Raw genomic sequence first — 26,778 nt, 5'->3', positions numbered from 1 at the left:
AACTGAGGTGCTCTCCAAGGGAGACATAATACGCCTTCATTTAGATGATACATTTATTAAATTAGAACAAAAAAGTTTATGTATTCTAGAGTGCAAGAAACATTTGGACACTGGACCTCAATACAGAGAGAAACAATGTCTTCAGAATTATTACAGCAAAGAACATCCTCTGTATTGTATTACAGATCAACCAAACAAGCAACAACATTTGTAAGGGAAAAAACATTCGGTACCATCAACAGATGCAAACAGCAGTAGAGAAGAAAGCAGCAAGGATCTAGCTAGACAAAAAATGTTCCTATTCTTAGCAAGTTCAGGCTCTTGGTAGGACTCAAATTAGTACAAAATGCATTCATTTCTAGCAGGTGCCAGGCTTTTACATCTGGCTTTGGTTCCGAGCTGCTTGAAGCTGTTGAGCAGAAGGAAGAACAGTGTCGAACAGTATCATCCCATTAGCGTTTCATCAAAAGCTACAACAGTGACAATTTATATAAAGAATCAGACTTTTGGTTCCAACGCTTTCATTTCACAGACTGTAGGAAAGCCAGCCTACTCCCCACCTCTTTTCCACCTCTTTCCAATTCAAAGCTGAATGAGCAGATTAACTGAGAGGCTACTTATGCTGAAAAGCTGAGTAAGATCACAATCAGTGTTTGCATTTAAAAAGAAGATCTTGAAATAAAAGTTTCGGCTATAATGCTTAAGTAAATCAAGATCAAAATCCCAAGAACAGTATTAAGTACAGTTTAACATGTTGAAACAGATCTACTGGCCACACTGCTCCTAAATCTCCTGTCTTCAGCTCCTACCTACCCTATTTTGCATAGCATTTGCATAAAACAAAAATAACAACAAATATTTAACAGGAGCTACAGCTTGCTCAGAGGCCTGGAACCTAGTTTATGTTAGCTAAGCTAGCATTCTCATAACTTCTGATGGTTAGAATTGAAGAGTGTTTGTTCTGTCCTTGACATGGAGCTGTCACAGGATGCGGTACAATTCACCAGCCTTTAAGTTGAATTGTGACTGCTGCCTTTCTAAAAGCTGTTATTGTGGATCCCAGCATTTTAATATAAAAAAATCCAATAGATACATTTCCTCTGAATTGTAACATCTCTATCAATTCACTTTGAGTAAGAGTCAGCACAGGGGAGGTCTTACTGGAGATATCTGAGAGTTGAAACTTTACAAATATTTACCCTCTTGGGCATCAATGTCAGGTTTCTATGCTATGAAGATAGAGGCCAAATGCCTCCACACCTATTTAATCACAACACTTACAGGAACTGGAGGGAAGGTACAAGACAAGTTTCTTGATGACCACCCGTTTTATTTTAGAAAAACAAAATGCAGGGACTCCACTACTAAAGCACAAAAAGTGTACCCTGAATCTCATTAAGACCATGGGAGGATGTACAAGGATATTTATGCTTTCAAGGGTAAATTTACGACTGTAGGGAGATTTGTAACAAAACGTAAAGCTCTTTATTATGAAAAACAGCTTTAAAAGATCAGGAATCAGGATAGATTTGAACATTGTATTTTAAAAGTTTCAGCATCATTTTTCATTATAAAAATAAATATTCATACTTTACCACCAGTGCTACCTAAAGATTTCTTATGTGTATGTAGGGAAAAAAACAGCTTTTCAGCAGATATGAAAGAGTATGTAACATGCAGCAGAGTTTGAGGAAAGAGAGAATAAGGGTCCCTTTTCCCTATTCCAGACTCTGCTTTAAAAGTAAAGTTCTCATGAATCAGTTAAGAGCCTGGATTTCAAGTGTACATTCATTCCAACTCTTGAAAATGTAACAGTTTATGGCTGTTGTAGAAAGTATCCGAAATCAAACATTAAAAAAGATAAAACAGCAACATTGCACATCACTGAAAAAATTAACTGGTTCGTACTACTTAAAGTGCATTACTTTATAATCTACATAAAGAGACTGCAGAAAATTATCCAACAGGATAACCGGTGCCTACTGTAAGGTTCTGCAGCTCCAAGATGAGCTGTTTCCTGGAAAAAAACACTAACAATAAATACAAGCAACCTCTAACCTCCTCTGAGAATCAGACTGAGTCGGATATGTTACATTTTCTTCCATGAAGTTATTTCCACCTGTATCAAATAAATTGTGTTGGACCACATGACCTTCAGAGATGCCCTCCAACCTCAACCATTTGGCAACCACAGCAACCACAATCAACAAGTCATTGGGCAACTCAGTGACATTCAAAGATTCTGAGACTGTTTTCCATGCTTCTACTTTCAAACTGCACAAAGAAATACAACAGTTTGTCTACTAATATAAAATGGTAACTTTGCTGAAATACAGATGTGAGGAAAGAAGCCTTAAACAGATCAATCATACATTTCTACTTTTTTTTTTTTTTTAAATCAACAGCAATACCTTACATCTTTACAGTTTCATTAATTCTCCAGGTACAAAATCTTTCCCTCTGCCCTTCTGTGTTTGTCCTTTGAAATAGTCATGGGAACGCAGCAGCAGTATGAGTGCAGTTTGCAATGAGAGTACATTAGGGCTCAGTCCTGCTATAGCAGTAAACTGCACAAGTTAAAAAGTCACTTGTTAAGATTTTACAGATATATAACCATGTTCTATGATGTGATAAAAGCCCCAAATATATACGAGATAATATACTGCTTTGGTGCTCAATAGCTAGATTGAAGGAAAGATGCTCATTAGAAATATCAAACAAGCACAACTTTAGAAATTTAACTTATTAAACCAAAAGTCTTCCATCAATCACAAGTAGTTGAATATTTCACAGCAATAATTGACCACTGCAGGACAAGGAGCAGGCCTCTCTTTTAATTTCTGCTATAAACAGGTTGCTTGGTTAAACCTAAACAATACACAAATAAATTGTTCAAAAAGCTAACCCTCCATCGGAAAAGTAATTTTTCCAATCTAACAAACAGTAGTAAATCCAGTACTGCATAGAGTTATTCTGTAAAGAACAAGTTTCTGAACAGAGGGAGAGAAAGGAAAAAAAGCAGCATTATTCCCCCAGAATACAGCCAAACAGGGCACAGGTGATATCAAAGATGTTTCAACACTGCACTGTAGGACATTCTCTACCTGCACATACTCAGTTTAGCATAAGAAAGTGAAAAGATCCAAATGCTCAAGGAGAAAAGGGGATATATTCTTGAATACAGGATGCACTAACAGCAAACTGTTAGGAAATTCTTCCTCTAGCTAAATCCCTGGCTTGGCAAGTAAAAATAAGTGGCATTGAGGAAAGGGACAACGCAGGAAGTGATTCTATGATTCTTCAGTCATCTGAAGCAAGGAGTTGATAGCTGCATTCTTGCTCCCTCTCTGAGCTTCTAGCACTGAGCGGATTACTTCCCTGTCCATGTTGGGAAACATGTCCTGGATAGATTTCAGGTCCTCTTCGTTACACAGGTGCTGAGGATTGACTGCAGGAGGTGGTATTGCCACAGGTACCATGTCAGGATTACAGACTGCAGGCATTCCTGCATGCAGGAAAAAAAGAAACACACGAGAGAAAAGTTTACGACTATGAAGGAAGTGGTCCATCCCTTACCACTAAACCACCAACTGCAGAGATTGCACAGATTGTTGCAATCAAAAGCACTTTCCTAGAACTGGTTCTCTGCCCAAGTTACACTTCAGAAGCAGTAAGCAATATGGCAATAGGTACAGCTCAGAATTAAGATACAACCTGTATGAACCAGGCTTACACGTGATTAAGTCCTCAGATACTAAGCGTATTTTAAGCCCTATTGTATTTACATTGTGATAAGCTGCTTTTTAAACCAGCAATATACATAACCAATAAGTAGGCATTCAAAAAATGTAATCATCACATTAAAAGGAAACCACATCCATAAAAGGACTCAACCACATACATAAATGAATCACAGGCAAATGGTCTTCCTTGGTTCAACTTCCTTCCAGTTCCTCCTGCAAAGCCCCAAAGTAGCAAAAGTACAATTCCCCTTCAGCCCAAAAGGGTACCTGCTACTTCTCCAAGTATCTCTGCCTCAGTACAAAATATGTATGATATTTTCAATGAACTTGTTGCATTGCTGTGTGAAATTAAAGCATTGTCAGTTTAGAAAGTTTCAGAATGTGAGTTTTTAAATTACTCTTAAAAGCAATTACCAGACAAAAGCCCCTTTACATCATTTGACTTTTATTATTAACTTGGCCTACATCTGTTGCTGAAAAACTACCATTTGTTTTTGAAGAACTAAAACAGTACATAGGACATTTAGAGGCTGTTATCTCTTCTGAAAATAGCCTGTTTCACTACAAGCCATTCCCCTGATTATCTTAGTCTTGCATGTTTATACTTTTTTTTTTTGCATTTCTACTGTACTATTTCTAAAACAGGGCATGAAGAACTGTCTGCATCATGATGCAACTGTGCCATGATGCAACTGTGCCATTCTCTATTCCCTTTCATTTTATCCACTTTCCTGTACACTATTCACCTGATGTTTTCATAGAACAGTCCATAGTAACTCACACATCTGCACATGTAGTAATGATCAAAGTACTACCAAATACGTATTTTATCTTTACATGTAATACTTGGCTTAACGTTTACCTAAGAATGTCACATTGTGTCCCACTTAGTGATATGATAGTTCCATAACTTGTGTGGACTTAGAAAATTGGAAAGAGCTTCTGAATTGACAAATTGTCTGTTAGCTCCCTTCCCTTGATTACTTTCTTATATGATGCACTTCACTAAAAACCTCTTTCATGATGTGATCACACGTTTTCATTTGTTCAGCAGATCTTCAAAACAGCTACTAAAACAGAAGACTTATTTCTATGATTTCATGCTACAAGGCTCCTTCACAAATGACAACATCAAAAATGCAGCTGACAAGTTGAGCACATCATCCTTACCCACATGTTCATAAGACACCTACAGTTCCCGATGTATGAGCTTCTACAGAACCACATTGTTTGTTTATGCTTATTAACTTGTACAATTATTTCAACCTTAAAAGTGATGTATTAAAATTGATACTCGTGGTTGGATCACCAAAACCCACCTAAAACTTATATCACACTCCAGCTGACAATGCCCTCTAATGGAATACAATTTGACTGTGCACCACAACTGTTTTACTTCACATATCCTTTGCTATTTCTTCCTTCAACTTGGACTTCAGTCCTATTCAATTTCATGCAGGAGGGCATTACTGAATTGTAAGTGTCTCAATGCTATCAGTCTTCTCCGATTTTAAAGTTCTCCTTGTAATCTTAAGCTTTATTAGAAGCAAAAAAGGAACCTAGGTTCTTTAAGTCTAGGTAGCACAGGCTGCATCCATTTAAAAAGGTTCACATTGGCATCTAAATAAAAGCCTCTTCCCAACATAATTTTGTTACCCACGCACTCAAACTATCTCTGCCCAGCCATATGTACCACACTCCCTCACAAGGACATCTACAGTTCCCTCCACAACCACCTAAACTTGGGCTCTAGAGCTTCTTAAGCCAATTGGACCGCGTTCCCTCAGATTCTGCTTAGCACTATCAGATTCTTTGACCATCTGGCAAATCAGATTATGGTTATGCCCCAGAAGTAAGCCACAAAGCAAGCCTCACCAATGCTGCAAACACAGCTCCTTACACAATAACCACATCCTGCAGCAGCATTTCAGATTGCCTCTTCTGAGCTTCAACACACTTAAACTCCTTCTCACTCTTCCTACAAACACTGTAGGCATTTATAAAATGTAAATCAGTTTGAAACCATGCAAATTTGAAGTCGTAAAATGAAAGAACAGAGCAAGACAAGTTATGCTTCACTTTTAAGTGAAGATTCCTAACTTTCTTTAGTAAGTCATCAGCACCGTAAGACTATCCAGCTATCAGCTTAGGCTATTTAAGATGTCTGTAAATAAGACAAGTTTAAAACATTAAGGCAAACGAAACATCAAGCTCACTTCTGAAGTGTCACAGCATCCTAGAAGCTTACCAGTAAGTCTGCCTCTGTAAAACAATAACGGTGGCAATTTCCTTACCTTACATTTACATCAAAACAAAATAATTATGGGGCCAGATATCTGCACATACAACACTAAGTACTTTCAGTCTAAATATCTGATTTTGAAGATGAGATATTTCTTACCGGTATTGTTCTCCCCACATTCAGACTATACTAAAGGAAGTTAGTATCAGTGATATTTAATAAGCACTTCCAGAACATATATTTTTCATGAAAGTCAGCATCACCAGTTTCAAGAGTACATTTTTCTTGGCTTTGTTGTCGTCCCCCCAGACTGAAAGCATCTATTATTTCTGATTTACAAAATAGTATGCAAGACTTAAGCATAAATGTACACACTATGTAATTTAACATACATATTTGGAATGTATGACATACATATTGCAGCTACTCTGATAACTGTTATAAACCTCAGTTTTTTCTTCGTTCAGTAAAAAGCTTCTTTACATATTAAGCAGCTCATTTCACTAACAGATGAAGACTGAAACTAAACCACATAAGCATCCTTTAAGTATAAAAGAACACTCCTGTGTTGCTCTCAGATAATAGGTGTTACATGTCAGAAGAATGGAGCACTGTTTTCTAATTCAGTGAAATGGCAATGGCAAACATGCTGGCATAAGCAATGGCATTCCAGTAGGTGAAGCAAGTACAACAGCAGTCAGTTGCTAAAAGCAGCAAGGAAGCACCAACAAAGCCTCAAGAGTGTAAACATTTTCCAGCTGCACACAAGGCATTACACACTTATTTTACTGTTCAGTCAAGCACTCTACATTTATTAAGTCATTACTATTCTGGCTTATGCACAGGGATGATCCTTCCAAAATTAACTCATGAGTCTCTTCAGCACAAATTCTTTAACGGAAAGATAAAAATAGTATTTTTTTTTTTAAAGACTCAAGATTTGTATTCCAGTAGGCCCTAGTGACACTTGCCTCAGAAAGAGTCAGTTCTAGAAGTACAGATGCCACCACTTTTTTTCCTTAATGCTGATTTTTAACCCGCCAAGCAGCTAAGTGACATGAAGAATATGAACCTTCAGAAGTTTACAGCTCCACTGCTCTGATGAAACTAAATACACCGTGGCAGCATGTCCATTGCATTTACAGTGTTTTTCTGAGATTCAGAGCATCAAGGAATAATTTTATCTCATGATGTATAAATCTAGAATTTTCTGAACATACTTGATTGAACACCAATGCTTATATTGAAGGTAAGGATGTCACAATATCTTTACAGTTCAAAAGTCAGATGTGCCATATTAAATTAAGCCTAAATTGAAGAAAAATGATTTTCTGTAACAGAACTCACCTTTAGAATCATGTCAGATACTTAACTCCACATGAATCTAAAATGGTGCGTGTAAGATGCATACTGATGAAATAAGTGTTACCTTTTACAAAAAAAGGCTAATTTAAGAAGTAACAGAAGGTAGGTGACAGGCTGTCTTGTCAGAATGTCATTGCAGAGCTGAGTTCTTCACTTCAAAGTTCACAAACAGTCATGACATCATCTCATTCTCCCCAAATCTTGCAGTAGAACAACTGCAAGATTAAAGTTTCTCTTCCAAGAAACCAGTACTGCCAACTAAAATAGCTCACTGACACAGAACAGTTTCAGAAGAAAATTAGCATCACGTTTTATCAACACTATCACCAATTACTTTAATCTTTATATACTGAAGTTGAGCAGAAGATTAAGGAATCTCCCACAGATTAGAAGGGCTTTAGCAATTTCAAGAGATGCATTATTTTATTGTGACATCCAAGTGGAAATACCTTGTGATACAGTCTGCTATAATGTAAATAAAGCTGTCTACATGAGTTCATGCATAGACTTGAATCAATGAGGATGGGAGCGAGTAGAGAGCTTGGAAACTTACCCAGAGCAAAGTATTCAAGCCCTAAAGATAGGTGGAAATGAAGGGGCAAGGGAGAAGGAATAAGACATGGGAAAGAAACATTAATCTATATTTAAAAGGAAATGAAACATTTAGTTTCTAAAGGTGAAAGTTGGATAAACTGAGGTAACTGCATAAAAACTACGCTACCTAATAGCAAAAATGAAATGCTGCTAGGATTCAGTCTCACAGCTATTTTTGTTCCAGCACTCAAAAGCCTCCTAGATGTGCTGTTTTTATTGAAATAAAAAAGAAGAATACGCTCCCAAAATAAGCTACTAGGCATCTATAGCAAGGATTATATTTTATAGCCCAGAAAGGACAACAAACATCCATGCTGTTCTGAATAAACAACTTTCATGAACTAACCCAACGAACCCAATATGGAGACCTAAAGGAGTAACACACACATGCATAAAAGTTTGCCTCTAAGGAACCTAATATTGCAAACCCTAAATGAGCCCTGGAAATTATTTGTTTATTTTTTAACCTACTTGTTATACAGGTGTTATTAAGTGCAAATGTACTTTATCCAGTGACAACTTAGCTGTAAAGTAATGCAGCTTCATTGAACTACCTGTGCTAAACCTACTGCCTTTCATATCCTGCTCAAAGAACAGCTGTGATTGCCAGTGTACCACACTACGTATTCAACAGCACTAAACTGGCTAAAGTTTAGAACACACAAGTGGAAGGAAGGGTGTAAATAAAGCCAAGTTTTAGAAGAACTTCTGACATAGAAGTTCAGTATTTTCAAACCCAACCCTCAGATAGCATTAATGTGACTATAGTTTGTAGCAACTGGCACTATTATCAGGATTCTTTAGTTTTTAAAGCCTTCAAAATGATTTCACACAGTGCAAGAATATTCTATGAGCAGCATCAGTTGCTTTGACCTTAATTAAAAGGTTAGTTATGTATGCCAAGTTTTTAAACAGAATTTTCTGTTATCCACAAAAATACCCCACAGTTTGGCCCTTCAAGACACAGCTAAATGTGACTTACTATCATCTCACTTTAAAACTCAGTTATTTTGGATAGTTTCCACAAATAACTGTTAACAGGATTGGATAAGCATATTCTAGTCCACCTACTGAATCTATTTTCCATCTTGACGATACTTAGATTCTCTCTTGGCCAACAGCAAAATCTTGTCCCTTACAGAGGCAACAGGTTAATCAGTGCTGCTCTTCCAGTTTTCTGAAGAAAACAAAAATGAGTATGGATGATAAAGCCCTGTAAGTGGACAGGTAGAAGGAAAACTAGAACTGAAGAGATGGAACAAGGTAAACGTACTCCTCTGGAACACACGGCTGCCCTATTGCTGCTTTTCTTTAAGCTACATAATCATGCCTCTAACAGTAGAAGTATTCTGACATCACCTGCACAGAGAGGCCAAACACCATCCTTTCCATTATTTACGAGTGGGTCATTAGATTAGTGAATAGGGAAAGGCTTTAAAACTCAGCACTTTGAGAAATTCTCACGGCGCCCACAAATTCTGTAACAGTAAACACATGGCAGAGTAATACTCAAAAATTCATCAAAAGTTATGAAAAATATAAACAGGTGAAGGCTGGTTTGTAATAAGCTAGTTTGGCATTTATGAAGTTAGCAAAGTACATTCAAGTTTTCTCAGAACAAAAAAGTTTAAATGGAATGGTGGGACTCCACAACACCTTAAAAGTAAAAGTTCTAGCATCAGGAAGAACTTTTAATAAAGAAGGTTATTGCAGGTTACTGTAGCAGTAATTAGAACAAACATGCAGCATCTTCACAGAAGGGAGACACTCCGACACACACATCAATAAAACCAGTGCATAAATAATCATGATAAAATGTCAGGCATTGCAATCACATGCACCAGAACATCAGTTGTTTGTTCACCTCTCCAAAACAATTACTGTTATTTAAGTATTTCTGAAAATATACTCCCGGTCAACACAAAACTTACAGAACACCCAGATGTTAATCTCAAGATACACCACTGTACTTGTTTTTCTAATTCTGAAGGTCTACTTTCAGTTTCACCTGTTCAGTCAGATGTCTGCTTTACGTTACATCTGAAATTAATCTGTGCTTCATTTTCACTGTTTGCAGTCTCACTAGCACAGCACGGATATCACTGTTTTTGATCTGTTCAAGAAATTCTATAAATTCTATACCTTTTTTTAAAAAACATTTAACCACCTATTTAATAATTTAGCAACAATTTAAGTTAAATTTAACAATCTAACTATTTAACCACACACAAGATACTAAGTCTGAGGTTTACTAACTGCTTCAGCATATCAAGATGTGATGAATCCAGAAGTAAAAAGGTATATCTAATCCAAGAACAGAAGAACCACAGAAGCTTACCACAATGGAATGATACTTCAGAATACACACAGTACTTTAGACTAGTTTGCTGGCAAAGCAAGACTTAAATCCTGAGAATGAAGCTCTAGAGATAAGAGCATTTTGAATGAAGCATTCTATACATTTTCATCAAGAAGTTCAGTATGTAACCAAACTCTCCTATGTTTTGCTTTAACTTTAAAAATGAAGCAGGAGGCATATTTTTCTTAAGTTAAATATCCAGACTCTTATTGGGGAAATTTGCTTTTTCAGAGAATGAAATTAAATTCAATCAGGAATTGAGTCTAAAAGTCTAAAATATATTGTGCCAGTCCTCAGTACTGCAACTGTGCCCCATGTACTCTCTCACTCATCCATAAAAATGTATGTGAAGAAACTCAAAATATATCAGTAAGATTACATCCCATGAAGAGCACCATCTTGCTGAATTCATGTTCAAACTAAAGCTTTTAAGAGCTGAAACTAAAATGGAAAAAACAAAGAAAACCAAACTTTACTTACCAGTTATTTAAGAAGAGCAAACAAATGGTTATTTATATACCTGAAGTTTTCACTTTTAACAGTAAAACTACAAAACCTAACTTAACACATCCATCTGTACAAGTCCAAAATTTACCTTGCACAGACTAGTACAACTGACAACTGCTTCTTTTGCCTTCTTGATGTATTTCCATTAATCTCAGAGCTCCCTAATACTTTTCATTCACAATGTTAAGCAGTTCATGTTCTGTGTAGCAAGTTTCCAACAGAGCACCTTCAAGGTCCACGGGAAAGATAATCCCCTTATAGTCAATTTTAGCTGCAGCTCTGACTACACAAATCATTTGATGTGCTTTCTGAGGTCTGAGATTTTCTCACCTGGGTTGCCACCATCTTCACAGCACACTATATCTGACAGACTATGTTCCAGTACACTTAGTTATTTAATGACTTGACAGAAGTCTAGATTTCATACTCAATAAAAGTAGACTTCATGCTACTTGTGACTTCATAGTCATTTTTATCCAAACTTATGTGTTTCTTTCAAACTCAGAAATCAAAAAGACTGAAATCAGGTCTACGCTTAATTCATTTCCTCTTCTCTGGTATCATGGAAAAAATAGGCAAGGATGAAATCACACATTCCCTTCACATTCTAAAAAGGAAGAGAAACTTGGTAGGTATCTCTGCAAAACCCCTTTACTTGGAAGCTTTAGTCTTCAATGAAAGACAATATACCTGCTATAGGCACATATCCCACTCCTTGCTGGTATACAGTGGGCATCAGAACCACTGGCTGGGGCTGCATCATCATGGCAGCTGGCAAAGACTAGACACAAAGCACAAGAGATTAAAACAATTCAAAAAATGCCAACAAAAACATCGTTTGCAAAAAAAGTCACCACACTGTAATACAGGAAATCTGCATTGCATGCACAATAAGGCCTATCCAATTTGTATTAAGCAGAATTTTTGGCAAGTTAACTGAAATACTACCCTTTGAAATTACAATTAGTTTGAGTGCAAATTGAGTGTAAGCACACGTCAATTATCCTTTCCCATCAGCTTGATACAACCGGACACCGAAATTCTGTTATTGAAACAAATTGTTTTAAAACATGGCTTTCTAAGTTTTCATACTTTATTCTTGGGAAAATGAATACATGACATATTCATCCAAAGTGAAAATCTGAAGCAAACCTGAATTTTATTAAGAGTAGACATTAGTTCAAATCATTTTCTGAGGTAAATTAGTACTTTTAAAAATGTTCAAGTCCATTCCTTTATACTACCACAATTCCTGTTCACTTTCATCCTGAAAGACATTAGAAGGTCAGATACTGTGTGCAGCACATCCATTGGTTCACATTGTAAAGGTTAATAAAAATTCTTTTACCCTAGAGGTAAAGGAACAATTAATTGTTCAGCTGTGGGACCAAACAGGAAATTCAAATAGCAGAAGCACCTGTTCACAGCTGCGCACTCAGGAACAACTTGCAACTTATGATCATGTGCAAGCACAGTAGGAAGCCCTGAGGAACTATCATGCCATCCAACAGGTCCTTATGACAAAGATAACAGACTAGAGAATAGTCCAGAAGCTACTAAATAGACTGAAGTCAGCAGTTCAAGACAACAAGCACTAAATAAAAATGGAAATAAGAATTCAAGTCATCAGAAAGAGTACTCAAACTTTCCAAAAAGACCAAAGAGAAGAGCTGCCATAACTTTTACTTTTAAATTACCATGACCTTCTAAGTATGAAGTGGAATCTTTATTGTTTGTTGTTGTTTCAATCAAATTAGAAATGAAAAGAGATTATCTGACTGAGGATTAGCCAAGCAAATATTCATTTACTACCTCACCAAGAAGGATTTACTACCTTAATTTTTTTGGCTGCTATTTGCAAAATAAAGTACAAATACTTTAAATGCTAACATACACAATTGTAAGATACAACGGAAATACTCCTACTTAAACCTCAAATAGCTCCTTCTGTTATCTCTCTCATTCTCACCCTAAACTTGACTTACCGTGTATGACATCACCAGGTTAATCATTCCTTCTTTGTCATCACCCTGCCTTCCACTCAGGCTATACCATTCATCCTCCACATTTCCTTGTTTTAGAGATTCAGGAATTGTAATGTGTGTCCAAGCAATGCGATCATCCATTGAAAAGGCTCGCTAGAGGAAAAAAAAAACAAACATCTCCATTTTACCTTACTGCTATCTACCTGCACACATGAAGCGTCACAGCATACAGACTGCCAGGAAATCACCTCAGACTTTTTACCTGGGCTGAACAAGTCAAATGACCTCAGCCACTCCTCCTAAGCCTTGCCCTCTAGACCTTTTGCTATCTCTGTTGCTCTCCTTCACGTGCCCTCTAATACGCCAGTTATATGCCCTCCCAATAATGTGGCACTCAGAACTGCAAACAGTGCTGGAGGTGAAGCCACTCAGCTCAGAGCAGTCCAGCCCTTCTCCTCACCCAGCTGGCAGCACTGCACCTGGTGCACCCAAGGTACAGAAACCCCTTTTGGCTGGCAGGGCACACTGCTGACTCGCATTCAACTTGCTGACAAGAACCCCCAGATCCTTTTTCTGTGGACCTGCTCCCAAGTCTCTCATCCCCTCACCTCATCTGTACAGGTATCCAGGGTTTCCCCATCCCAGGCAGGGAACCTGGCACTGCTCTTCTTACTTCTTTACATGGTTGGAGATTGTCCAGCCCTCTAATCTGTCAACATCTCTGCAAGGGCTCTCTACCCTTGAGGGAGTCAACAGCTTCTCCTAATTTCATATTGTTCGCAAGCTTTCTTAGTATGCATTTGACTCCTGTGTCAAGATCACTTATGAACATGAAAGAGAACTGACCCCAAAACAGAGTCTTGTGGAACCCCACGAGTGAAAGATCTGTCAGCCTGATCTATTTACTATAATTCTTGGAGCCGGACTCATCAGCTAGTTCTTCACCCATCATATTATGCACTTGTCTAGCTGTATCCATTTGGGAAGGATATTGTGAGAAACAGTATTGAAAGCTTTTTTTGTTGCATGAACATTAATAAATATTGACGTAAAATACTTCTGTATTTTTTGTTCATTCTATGCAATATTTCCAGTCTCCACCTGATTAAACCACCAGAATGCAGGAGGTCCTATAAGGCAGAAAGTATTTAAACAGGTCTGTATCTGTAGACAGCAATCACACTACTTAGAATCGGCTTCTGTTTAAATTTAAAATACAACTCCAGTAATTCAGGAGTAGAAATAAGCATTGATGTGCCTCCTCTGTTGCAGTAATGAAACTTCAACCAATTCTCACAGAACAGCATTCCAAAGCCTCATTTGTGTAACAAGTGCACAGCTGCTGCAGTGTCCAGTTGAACTCACACAGCAGGAGGGGCAGCAAAGAAGGGCAAGTCATAGACATTTGCCTCAGTTGTAGCCTCTTACATTAGCTGAGAACACAGGTTTGCTCTAAGTCAAAGTCAGAATCCCAAAACGGAACAGTTAACATGTAGGCACATACACCCTGCTGCCAATAACATCTGGTAGAGTAACACAAGAATTTATGACAGTACTACCCTTAAAAGCAATGTTTGCAGAGCTGATTACTTAACTGAGTTAATCAGATGTACTTAATCTCTGAGAAACTGAAATTTATAACCTGTGAACAGTTTATCACTGCTATGTGTTAAGTAACACATACCTAAGTGGACATATAGAGACTTGCCATTAAATTCATGCATAGATAAAGTTACGTTTCTGCAAATTATTCCCAGTGACTACACATTCTATATACGATTGGTTTATTCTCAGTATTTATGGGCTTGCAGTTAACCTCTTCCTGGGTTAGAACAACTAAGAATTTCTGGCTAACCCAGCAATGTAAAAACATGCTATTTTTAGTAGGGGCAGTACAGAACATAAGGCTGCAGCACATCTTCATAGTAAAGAAGAGCTTAGATGCCACTCAAACACTTCTGCTTCTCTTTACTTGCAGGGAGCTCTGCTAATGCTCTGGTGCCCCTTATGAGGTACCAAGCTCTGGCATCCTTGGGCTGACATTCCTGGAGCAGAGCAAAGCTTTGCATATTGCTGATCTTGAGAATCTGAGAAATTAGCACCATCTCCTAGAGAGTGCAGCTAAGAAGCAGCCCTTGCTAACTCAATTCTGCCTTGCAGGATTCCACCCAAACCTCAGCCCAAACAAGGGATGAGGAAATGAAAGCAGTATCAACATTCTGACCTCATCAAATATCTCTAGGTAAAAAGAGTCCACACCCGGAGGAACAGTGCACTGAATAACTTTGTTCCAGCGAGGGTTCTTGGCTCCATTATGTGCTGTGGGGGTTTCATACACAGCATACCCCAGCCGTATTCGGCAGTAGGGATCCATGCGGGTCATTCCATAGTTCTTTGCCAATTTTGCCTGGAAAAAAAAGAAATGAAAGCCCTTTAAGTATGTAATATGTACAATAACTTGTGGTTATGATTAGATCACAAAGAATCAGACATCAAACAGATATACTAACTTGAGGTAGAGCAAAAATGTCCTAAGAACAGCATTCTGATTAAACACAAAAGTCAATGACAACATTAAGTGCCTGGGAAAACTTGACAAGATTCTCTTTTTAAAGTGTCTTCCATAGAAAACACACATCTTCACCAAAGCTAAAATTACCTCATAATAAAACCAGCAGATACACGATTACAAGGAAATTGTATTATGCTCAATTTTTGCCTTGATTTCCGCCCTCCAACACAACATTACAGGTAGCCTATCCTCTTTTACTGAGATGTATAAAAGGATAAAGTAACTTAATTTTGAGAATATCACATAATGTTTGCTGTAAAAAGAAATCAGAGTAAAATCCAGTTATTTATACTTTTCAGATATAAGAGCATGAATTTGATGTTACACAATTTGGTGGGCAATTTAAGTATGATGGTACTGGAAGGACAGATACAGCACGTAATCTGAAGCTACCCAATATACTTTCACCATAACATCAGGGGAAGAGAAAAAAACAAGTCCGTGACAGTCCTAAAGACAACAGAGTACTGCTGCACAGCCATGCCAAGTAGAAAACAGCTTTATATGGCTTATTGTTCTGACCTGTAAGAAATGACATAGAATTCTTTTTACATTTGAAAAAAGGAAAATGGTGCCTATGGTGCCTCTCACCTGCAGGAGAGGTAAGGAGTTCAAACAATTGAGACTTGCAACAGATTTAGCTGCAGCAGCTGCAGCTCTGGCCTGGAAAGTCCTTTAATCCTTCAAGACATACTCTGGTTTGATAATTATGTATCAGAACTGGTGAGAATTGTCTTACACTGTTCCTTGTAAACATGGGCTTTGCAAATTAAAGTAGGAAAGTCAGCACCCATGTTATGTTTCTCTCTAGACCCTGAAGTCCTGAGATTAAGAAGCCAGACATGAAATGCCACCAGAACACAACATATAAATTATCGATCTAATAATTTAGGACTACATAATCAATAGCACTTAAACTCATTACAATCACTGTGTAACTACAGAAATAAAGCAGGAAAATTACATATTCTCTGATCTTCCAACAGTTTATTAGTAGCAGAAATTGTGCATAGTGCTCTGTGTACTTTATCAACAGGCATTTAAATACAAAGGACTTCAACTAGATCTCTGCACTCCACAGGTTAACTATGCCACGGTAAGTCTCCTATCCAAGTACCACATGCCAGCCAAGATTCCAGCAGTACTCCTTTTTGGACTGGAGAACAGCTTTTCAGAGAGGAATCTGAGGGTTCCTGGTGGACATCAAGTTAGATACAATCTAGCAACTGATCCCTGTAGCAGAGACAACTGATTCCTGCACTGCAACAGGAACACAGCTAGCAGTTGAAGGAACTCAGTGCTGGCAAGACCCACATTTGGAGTACTTTTCTGTAATTCTGGGCTGCCCAGAACAAGACATGGATATACTGGAACTAGTTCAGTAGAGGGCCACTGAAATTAGTAAGAGTTTCACAAAACCACAGAAAGACTGAACTTGGGTGGGACTTCCAGAGAGCCTGCACTACCACCTCCTCAAAGCAGGATCAAATGCTCAGTGCTGTGGCCAAGCAAGTTCTGAACATTTTGAAGGATGGAGGCTCCACAACCTCTCTAGGCAGCCTGTTTAAATATCTGACAACTCTCACAGTACAAAGTTTGTTTTTATTATTTTTTATTGCAATCTGTGCTCCTTGCACCTCTTCTCTTATAGCCTTTTCAGTCACCAGAGATAACTAATCTCTAGAAACATTCTCTCTGTGGAATGAAATACCTACTGACAATATCCCTGCCCAAGCCTGATCTTCTTGAGGCTAGGTGTTCCCAGCTCTCTCAGCCTTTCCTTGGAAGCCCAATGTCCTTAATCCTTGATTAAGGGACTCTCCTTGGACTAAATCTCCAGAGGTCTGCTTAACCTTAACTTACAGCTCTGTAACAAGTAGTTACTCACAGCCACGGCATCAAGAACAGCCATCAGACATCGTTCTTGAAAGTATGTATGTAATTTTTATCTTTTTTCTTTGTCTTCACAACCTCCAAAATATAAATTAGCACTCAACACAATAAATATTAGTTCACCTACACAAACAGGAATCATCTGAATGTTACTGTACACAGGTAAAGAGAGACATAACAGCTCCATGAATATCACATTGTCTGAACTCTTACCTAACTCAAGAGTTTCTATGATCTACAGTGATGGGATCAAAATACCACAAGGAAAAAAAAAGCACTTTCAGCTGTCAAAACAAATAGCCAAAGATGAAGGACTTACTGACTAACATACAAATGGCTAGAAACTAGAGAGCTAACAGTAACACAGCATGTCATCTAATATATGTTTTGTTCCCTTGTAGGTCTGAGGTTTAACCCAAATCATGTGTCCCCAGCTCTGAGGAAAAAGGTCACTGAAGCTTCTACCACTACAAACAGTAACATTCTTCTGCTATTCAAAGTTGCAAGAGATCCACATCATAGAAAACCTCTCAACAAAGACTGGAGAATTGGTTAGAAATAGAAAAAGGGCTGAAACTGCATTCAACAATCCTTAGAAGTAACAAGTGTTGAAAAAGCACTGCCTCCAGTCTTCAGAATATAAGGAATATAGGTTGTGAAGGAGTAAACTGACCAGCAAAAGATATCGGAAAGAAAGATCAGTACCTCATTTCCTGAGAGATCCTATAGTTTTCTCCCTAATAAAGGGCCTCACCCCACCATTAGAGCTTTAACCATAGAACACCTGGTTTGTCACTAAATACATTTTTAGTATGCTTCTAGAAAAAGACTTCTAAATACACGAGATACGTTAACATGAAGAACATCTATTTTGCTAATGCAGACAAATAGAACTGTGCTAAGAAGGTAAGCTTTAAAACCTGACATCTTACACATAATGAAGGCAATAATTTAGTATTGCCAAGAGATCAATTAAGGGATAACAAAGGGAAAGAGCAAGCAGAAGTTAAGAAGCTAGGACTGTGTACTAGAGATTAACAAGAAAGCCTGCAGAAAGCACCAGAAAAAGTAGCAAAATGCATTAGAGTTGTGGCTCAGAACAACCACTTAAGGAAAAATATGTAAGCTAACTGCAGCTCCCTATAAGAGTCTCAAAATTGCAGATGTCTCCCAGTATTCAGGGCTTCTACAGGAATTGCTCTTCTGTAACAGCATCTTCTTCCGTAACAGCAAAGTTTACAGGAAATTGCTGCACCTTGCATGTCAGAGTTAAGAAACGGAACTGGAAAAAATACTGACATACAAAAAAATTAAGCAACAAAAACTTTTTAAAACTACTTGCTTCCTAAAAACCAAGCAGTTGAGTAAAAAAATTCAACACAAAGTCTTTTGTGACCACTGATGAAAAATGACAGAAGTTTGTATAGGTACAATTTATACCTGTACTACGGTAATGCTCAGTCTGCCTACTGTACTCATTGGTCCTCCATACTGCAGCTGCTGAGCTGCCTGGGCATCCAGTTGGATCTGCTGTTGCTGCTGGGTTGGAGTAATACGAAGAAAGTCTTGAGGAAGCTCACCAACATACACCTGGAAAACAGAGAGAAAAAACTTTAAACTTACATCTCCCACTTTCATAAGGAACAATGGAAAGGAACAAAAAACCCAAGAAGCTCAGCAGAAACATTCAGCATTTTGCTCTAGTTTTGACAACATGAGCAAGTAAGCAATGACAGAACTGCCATGCTCGCTTTCAAAAATACTAAAATCCTACACAAGCCTCTAAAAAATAACAACGTGGCATGCAGAGCCAAGGCTGCTCTACAAGTGAACGCTCAAGTAATGCATACAAACATCAGATCTACCAAGTTCCACATCCCATTTGCACATGACATCTGATGCTGCCCAGCTCTTCCATCTATTCACCACTCATCCAGTCACTCCTGTGACAGGATACAGCAGCCTGCTGTCAAGATAAAAGTGCACTGAAATAAAGACCACAAGGTCTAATACGCTGCCATTATCATTAATAAAAGCTACTGCTCAGATGAAGTTGCCAGTACTGTAACACACATTTGCAGCAGAGGTTAATACAAACTTGAAAGCTGCATAAATAAAACCCATGGTACGTGGTAGCACTTGAAGTGTCACTTTCAAAATAAATCCTCAAGACAGATCATAAAGACAAACCCTCAGGAGAACTAAGATGGCCTAATGCCTTTTCAGGTTTAAACACGGCCTGCAACTAACCTTGTCAAACATGGTAGAATCTGATCCCAAACTTGACCCAATGGAGGGATTCCAACTTCAGACAATCACAAATTAAGAAATGAGGAAAAAAATCAAAATAAAAAATTGAAAGCGTCTCTCACACAGTAGGGCAAAAAAACCAATTAAGCTCATCTCTACTGCCTATAGATTTGCTTCTGTATTTCATAAAAATCTAACACATGAAGACAAAAGACATTCCAATTTCTTACGTTACTGTCTCAGACAAGCTTACTTAACTGTGTATCTGGCAAACACATGCCTACAGAACATACTGTCAGAAGTGAAAAGGCCCCTAGGACATCGCTTTTGAAGATTAGGCAGCACTTGCATGCCAAGATTGCATCCTTGAGATAGCAACAGTCATACGAACTGTGATTTGGCAAGAGATGCATTTGGCCCTGTAGAAAAGCCTCGGGGATCCTGGCAGCAGTAGGTGTCACATGCCAGAGAGGAAGTGTAGGAAAGCCACTGAGGAGGAAATGCTGGCTGCCTGCTGTTGGCTGCTGGGAGAGACGGGAAATAGATGCACTTCTACTCATAAGCGTCTTAGAATTCCACGCTGAAAAAGTAATTGTACAGAAGGGAAACATTTTCAAGTGTCCCTTCAAGACGGCTAACTGACAATATCTATATAAAGACCTGAAAGTGAATGCTTTAATGGTGTCCATTAGACTACTGTTCTATCGAAACATCGAGCTCCTTTTTCACACAGCAACACTTCTCTTTGCAGGCATTCATTATGCACTGTCCCAGAGCTGGAAATACATTTCTCTGAAGTGTGACCAGAGAACACATACCTTGAATATTATTTTCTCACAACCATTTAAATTTTGCATTTGGGTTCCTCATAATAGCTTGCTTCCTAAAGGAAATAGTTTTTAATTTATTTGTAGAATTATTACATATATTATATACAGAAAACTATTTATCAGTTATTTAGTAGTGCTTCAATGCTGTGAACAATTAGTAGTTTTAAAGTAGAACAGTTCATTTAGGCAAGATCTGCACTGGCCCCAGAATTAACAAAGCAATGGCACTTGCAACACAGCTGGCTCCTTTCAACCCTTGACAACCTCCAGGAAGTTTGAAATTCAGAATTTTTAGCATCTAAGAGTACACATCATAACGATTTCACATAGTCAGAAGTGAGATCTGCAGCCCTAAATCACATCCCCATATGTGCAAGCTCCCTCTGCCAGCTTCTCAGAAATCAGGGTAGCATATAGCATTTGGCACAACCACCTAAATATGGATGTTGGAAACCTTAACTCATTCATTCATTGTGGTCAGAGAAGTGAAAAAAAAAAGCATGAAATTTTTAAGTCATCCAAATACTGCTCCAAAGTAGAGACTGGTTTATGTATTTTTTACACCAAGGTCCAAAAGAGACAAACCAAAGAAGGATTTTCGGTCATCCCACACAAAGCTACGTCCTCACATTGGAATTGCAGAACAGACATTCTCAGAAACTGCTAACAGCTACCATAACTACATTCTTAAAAGATACCAGTAGTAAAGCCCCTCAAAAGTAGGGAACAGGAGAGGCGCACAGTCCCAGCTTCAGTGTTCAGCCATGTCTGAGATCTGGTATAAGAGTCCTGGTGATGTATTCAGTAAGCAGCTAGCAGAGAAGTTCACTGGGGAAAGAACGTTAATCAGCAAGTTCTTACGTGGATTATCAGTTGATTTCATAGGGATGGAGGCAAATCAGCACTGTGCAAACTCTTTATCTGTAAAGGAAATATACTAATTTTTTCCTTTCAAAGCATTCAAGAACAGTTAAGCAATTGCCACCTCCAAATCCCAAATACAAGGTTGCATAACCAGATTTCAAACAGTTTTAAAGCCAGGCGAACGTAGGCAACAAGCTGGTATCCCACACAACACCCACTTTACAAAGGTATTCCCTCTACTACCATAACGTTCCAGGAAGAAGGTGAAATTCAGCACCACCCAACCATTAACTGCACCATAAACATTCCATCTAACATCTGAATTTACTAGATTCGTTTTTCAAGCAAGACAATTATAATGGTGTCACCATAAAACTTAATTCTTCAGGCAGATGTTGAGCAGGCATTCATAACAGTAAGTCTGCCTTGTAATCACTTCTTAATAAGCTTTACTGACAGCATTGCAAATCAAGAATATGAATTATCTAGAAACAGAACATCACCCTTTCTGTCTGCTAAAAACATCTAATACCTCATTTTGAGGTCCTTTAGAGCAAAAAATGCAGCAGATGTAAAAAAACAAACAACCACCACCACCCACAATCAAGTTATTTCTTCAAACCAATGGCTCTGTGGGGCTATTCAGGCCTGGGCAGTCTTAGACTCATCTTCCCATTACTTCTCACCCTCACCTATCACGCAACACTAAGTGGTGCCAAGGCAACTATACAGGGGAAGCTGAACAAAAGAAAACAAGGGTTGAAGGTAAAGGAGAGGAGTGTGTTAAGAGCTTTACTTGGCTCACTAACCCATCAGGTGAGTACTGGTACCTACATCAAGGAGGGAAAAAAGGCAACACCAAGAACAAGAAAGAATGCCCTGATGTCTAAGGACTCTGAACTGGGCAATAGCTCGAGAAACTCCACTACTAATTCTCAGAGAAATCTCACACTACAGAGCTAAACAACTCCTAGCTACTAAAAGAAGTTCCACCTATTTACCCCTAAATGCTTCCACTGTTTTTTTTTTTTTTTTTCAAAAAACTAAGTAAATAAGACAATTTTGAGCTATTATTCTATGGTTTGTACTTTGAAAGACTGGCACCATGAGATGCATCCAAAAGGGCTGAGGGAGCTAGATGACAGTATCTTCCAACTTTTTTCTCATGTTTGAAAGCTCATGGGTAACAGAAGTCCTCAAAAATTGGAGAAAGATAGTTAAGTGTCACATCCATCTTTGAAAACCTGTCAAGGAGAGAAGGGAAGACTGTTTACCTGGATTTTCAAACAAGGCTTTCAGAAAGGTCACCCACCACATCTCGGTATCAGAGGTTGGTCGTTACAGCCCAAATGGGGGTGGACTGCTGAATGGAGGAAAATTGGATTATGCGCTCAGAAACTGAAGTTCAGTTACCAGTGACACTAAAGGCTGACTACATGGTAGGTTTCTCAGAGGTCTGTACTGAGACCTAACACGTGTGCCTCATACCTTTGAATGGAGGTTTGTTTGAGGACATGGCCAACAAGCAGAGTTGGAAGAATACACTGATGGGAACCCCATGAGATTCAGTAACAAGTACAAAGTCCTGTGCTTTGGACAGAAAATTCCCTGGCATCAGTACAGCCTAGAGAACATCCAGCAGAACAGCAGGGGGAAGCCTGCTGGAATGCAAGCTATAGTTTAGCAGCATACTACACCATAGATCAAAAGCCAGTAAACTGAAGAGAGTGATAGTTTCCCTTCTCTTGTAACACTTAAGGCAACATATTGAATACTGCATCTAGTTTGGGGCCCAGCAATACACAGAAGATGATCAAAAGCTCAGCAGAGGTCCACTAAGATGGTCCATGAGAAGGGCTGCAGTACAGGATCTGTAAAGAAAGGCTGTGGATTTATCTAGAACAGAGGAATTTTAGGATGTACTCCATACAGGCTTTCCGGTAACTATGAGAAGGTTGTTCAGAAAACAGACCAAGTTCTCTTTTGAGATGCAAGGCAAGAAGAAACTTTAGCTGTCCAACTGAAACAGGAGGTTTCATGTAAAACAAAACAACAAAAAAACCACATGGAGATTATAAAAATGGTCTTTACCAGTTTTGAAGATCCTAGTGGACCAAGTTCTGAGCAACCTAGTCTAAACTCAACACTCACCACACTTTTAGGGAAAAGCTGGTTTACATGGCCTCCTGATATCACTTCTAGCCTCAGCGATTCTGATTCTATACAACTCGTATTATTGCATGACATCTCCACTTCAACTTCTGTACAACTGTAGTCCAAGGCTTTACTTAGGCTTCTCAATTTAGAAACAGGCAAAGGAAAGAACTACATTTAATAAGCTTTAAAAATTAATAATAAGCTTTAATAAATAATAAAGCAAAATAAAAAGGGAAGCAAACTGCAAGGTATCAGACATTTATTAACTCATTCTCAAGATTCTTTTTGCTAGAAATTTATCACCTACTTTGCTTCCATATATCTATCTGTAAGTATTTAATGAGTCCAGTCATTACTTGGATACTATTTTCCCCTTCCCAGGTACACATACGACATTTAGTCCCGACAGAATTATTTTGTCACAAGCTGTTGCCTCTGGATTTTTCCCAGCACACCTAAATTAGCCCAGGACATTGACACTTACAAATCTACAAAATACATTCCATAGTGGAAAAGCACAGCCATTAATAAAAGAAAAACTGGTTTTCAGGGAAGAAAAAACTACAACAAACCTACACTAATTTAGTAAGGAGCGGAATATTTTGTAATTTGAGGGTTGATTACTGCAGAAATAATCATATTCAAAAATAAGTTACATAAAGAAGATAGAATGAGTGAACATCTTGAATTCAAGTTGTGTTTACAGTGGTCCTGAGCTACATTTCAAAACAAAACTTAAAATCAGAGATGACAATACTTACGCAATTAAATGACAGTATTAGAACAGGAAAAGTTCTATCATTCTGAAGACAGCCCAGGAAATCTACATTCTAGCAGGATATTTACCATTAGCAAACAGGATTTCAGCTCTATTTCATCTGCAAAATGAGGGCAATCGGAGCTTGAATTACTCACCAAATAAGCAGTCTCAAACTAGAAAGCATGGTTATAAGAACAAGATTGGCAGCAGTAAAGCAGCATACATTGCTTTCTTAGCTGCACGAAACAATCTTGAATATTTTCTTGCCTGTTCAGAGGCAGCAGAAATGTCCTGCAGCACTGAAGGGAAAGTGTTTCCCAGTCCTTTAGCACCATTTAGTGGCTATTCATTTGTAATGCAACTACATATAGAGAAACAAATAGCATTCTATCTTCTGCTCTTCAGGGAATTAAGGAAGCCCGTATGCACTGTATCAGCATTCTCGCCTGTGAATGACAGCTTCTTAATGCTGCATAATAATTCACTTGAAATTATCCCAGTCTCTAAAGTGTTAAGACAAAGAAGGAAAGCACACACAATGCTGGGAGTATATAAGAAAGAAAGAAGAAGCTGAAACCAACTCCAAGAAAGTTCTCGCTAAAATCTTATCTCAACCCAACAGGAGGACTTCATCAAGCTAAAATAAGTCAAGATTAAAAGTAATACACTAAATATCAACAAGGTATTTGGCACAAGTACAGCTTTCCTCAAAAAGAAATGGCACTCCATTTCATGGAAGTATTTCTACCATCACAGCGTTGTCTCAGCAAATCAGGACTGCAACCAGGCCTGCTGTCCAGCTTTATCCAAACCATCACAGCTGGTTACCACTTCCTTCAGCACCCTCCTCTTACACTGATTCCCTACAAGTTCCCCAACCTTTTCCAAACATCAACCAAGGCCTGACTAGAAGGTATTTGAAAACAAACTGTTTTGTCAGATATTTATTAGTAAAATCTGTTGCATACTGAAAGAACAGCATTTGAGTGCAATCGCACCATCAATTCTCAAACACCACACCTCCAATTGCCTGATTCATAAGTCACAGAATAGCAGCTCTCCATCCATAATACTGTCAAAGAGAGAATAAAAACCTTAATTCACTGTTTTGACCTTAATTCTCCACTGAAAACTTATTCCAAGAACACAACAATCGTAAGATATAATTGTAAAAGGAATCCATTCTGAACCATCTCACAAATAAGGCATTTCAAGGAATTAAATTGATAGTCAAATAGCATTACTAGCATAAGATAATAACAGAGATTCAGCTTTTCAAGATTAGTAAATTAATAATCCAGTCTTTCGGTCTCTCAGGGAGACTGCACAGACAACAGCCACCAAATATACCTAACAGAAGTGTTTCTAAGAAATGAAACACAGCAGTATAAATTAATTAGGGGGGGGAAAAAAAGACTTTATCTGCCGAGCAATATGTATTCTCAACTATTGCTCAATTCTTCCAGCCAGGAACAGCATAGGAGGGAGGCAATGTTACACCGCCAAAGCTGAGCACCACACAGCTGAGCACCTATGGGTGGGGGAGGGTTACTCCGGAGCACAGCTCGGCAGTAAGAGCTTCCCATTTCACCCTCAATGCAAAGTCTCACAGGACTGTTAAACTGGACTGCTCAGTTTCCAGCCCCGCGGCTGCATCCTACCTCAGCACGTCCTGTGCTTCAGCTTCCAGGTACGGCTGTCTGAAGCTTCCCAGTCCAATCGCGTAAATAGGAAGCTCTACACCACTTTTAGGAGAAATACGTAAGGTTTTGGTTTAGTTTACGCAGTTCTCATCTTCGGAAGACCCCTGGAACACGAGCGGGCACAAGCGCCCATCGGAGGCGAACAGATAGAGAGGAGGACCGCTCCCCTGCCCGTCCCCGAGACCCTCTGCCAGGCGGGGACCGAGGAGCACATGCAGCCTCGTCCCTCACCACCACAGCGGACCGAGGACGGACGCGTTCGCCCTCCTCTCTCCCGCGGGCGGCGATCAGGAAAGGAGAGGAGAAACGCGGGCCGCCGGCCGCCCGGCAGGAGTCGGGCCTGGCAGCAAGCGGGATGGAAGGGTCCACGCCAGGCCGCGGCCGCCCGAGGATTACGGGGAGAGTATCTTCCGGCGCCCCAAGGGCGAACGCGGCGGTCCGGTCAGCAGCACTCACCGGGCCCCGTTGGGTACTGACGGTGGTCGCCATGGCGCCTCCCTCGGGCCGAGCCCCCGCCTTGCGCCCCGCCAGGCCGCCCCACCGCTCCCGTTAACCGCTCCAACGGCCGCCGCCAACCGTCACGCAGCGCGAGGCGCCCTTGTCAGCTGACCCCGGCTCCGACCCCGCCTCCACCTCCGCGCAGGCCTGCGGCAACGCGCTCCCCGCCCCTTCTGGCGGTTTCCAAAGCCGTCTGCCACCAGGCGCATGCGCCAACGGGCCAGAAGCCTCTCGGTGGAGGGGGGGCGCGGTGCTCCCTGCCTGCGCATGCACCAGCCGACAAGTGGGGGGAGAAGGGGGGGGCGTTAGAGCAGCGCCAGCCTTGCGCATGCGCACTTGTGCTCTGCGGGCTCCGCAGCGCGGCACCGAGCAGGGCGCCGCTAGGGGGAGCTGTGGTGCTGGGAACGAGGCTTCGGGGCCGCCATCTTGCGGGCGGCGATGCTACGCCCTTGGGCT

The 26,778-nt window shown here is 39.5% G+C and overlaps 1 protein-coding gene across 4 annotated transcripts; it reads right to left on the bottom strand.

Moving 5' to 3' along the window:
- Positions 1–35: 35 nt before the first annotated feature.
- Positions 36–26,431, bottom strand: TOLLIP (toll interacting protein). Of its 4 annotated transcripts, none has more exons than XM_015286612.4 (7): positions 26,281–26,431; positions 18,701–18,850; positions 15,020–15,202; positions 12,796–12,948; positions 11,501–11,591; positions 7,904–7,924; positions 36–3,505 (listed from the first exon to the last, which is right to left on the bottom strand). In XM_015286612.4, the coding sequence occupies exons 1-7, from the start codon at positions 26,311–26,313 to the stop codon at positions 3,291–3,293; spliced, it is 846 nt and encodes a 281-aa protein (XP_015142098.2). In that variant the 5' UTR covers positions 26,314–26,431; the 3' UTR covers positions 36–3,290. The 4 variants fall into 4 exon arrangements, with proteins under 4 accessions (XP_015142098.2, XP_046797585.1, XP_046797584.1 ...); XM_046941629.1 differs by lacking the exon at positions 26,281–26,431 and adding an exon at positions 24,277–25,822; XM_046941628.1 differs by lacking the exon at positions 26,281–26,431 and adding an exon at positions 25,783–25,822.
- Positions 26,432–26,778: the final 347 nt, after the last annotated feature.

Source organism: Gallus gallus, chromosome 5, assembly GCF_016699485.2.
Source record: "Gallus gallus isolate bGalGal1 chromosome 5, bGalGal1.mat.broiler.GRCg7b, whole genome shotgun sequence".
Taxonomy (NCBI): Eukaryota; Metazoa; Chordata; class Aves; order Galliformes; family Phasianidae; genus Gallus; species Gallus gallus.
The sequence above is the reverse complement of the archived record's forward strand: the minus strand, read 5'-3'. Positions and strand labels throughout refer to the sequence as shown.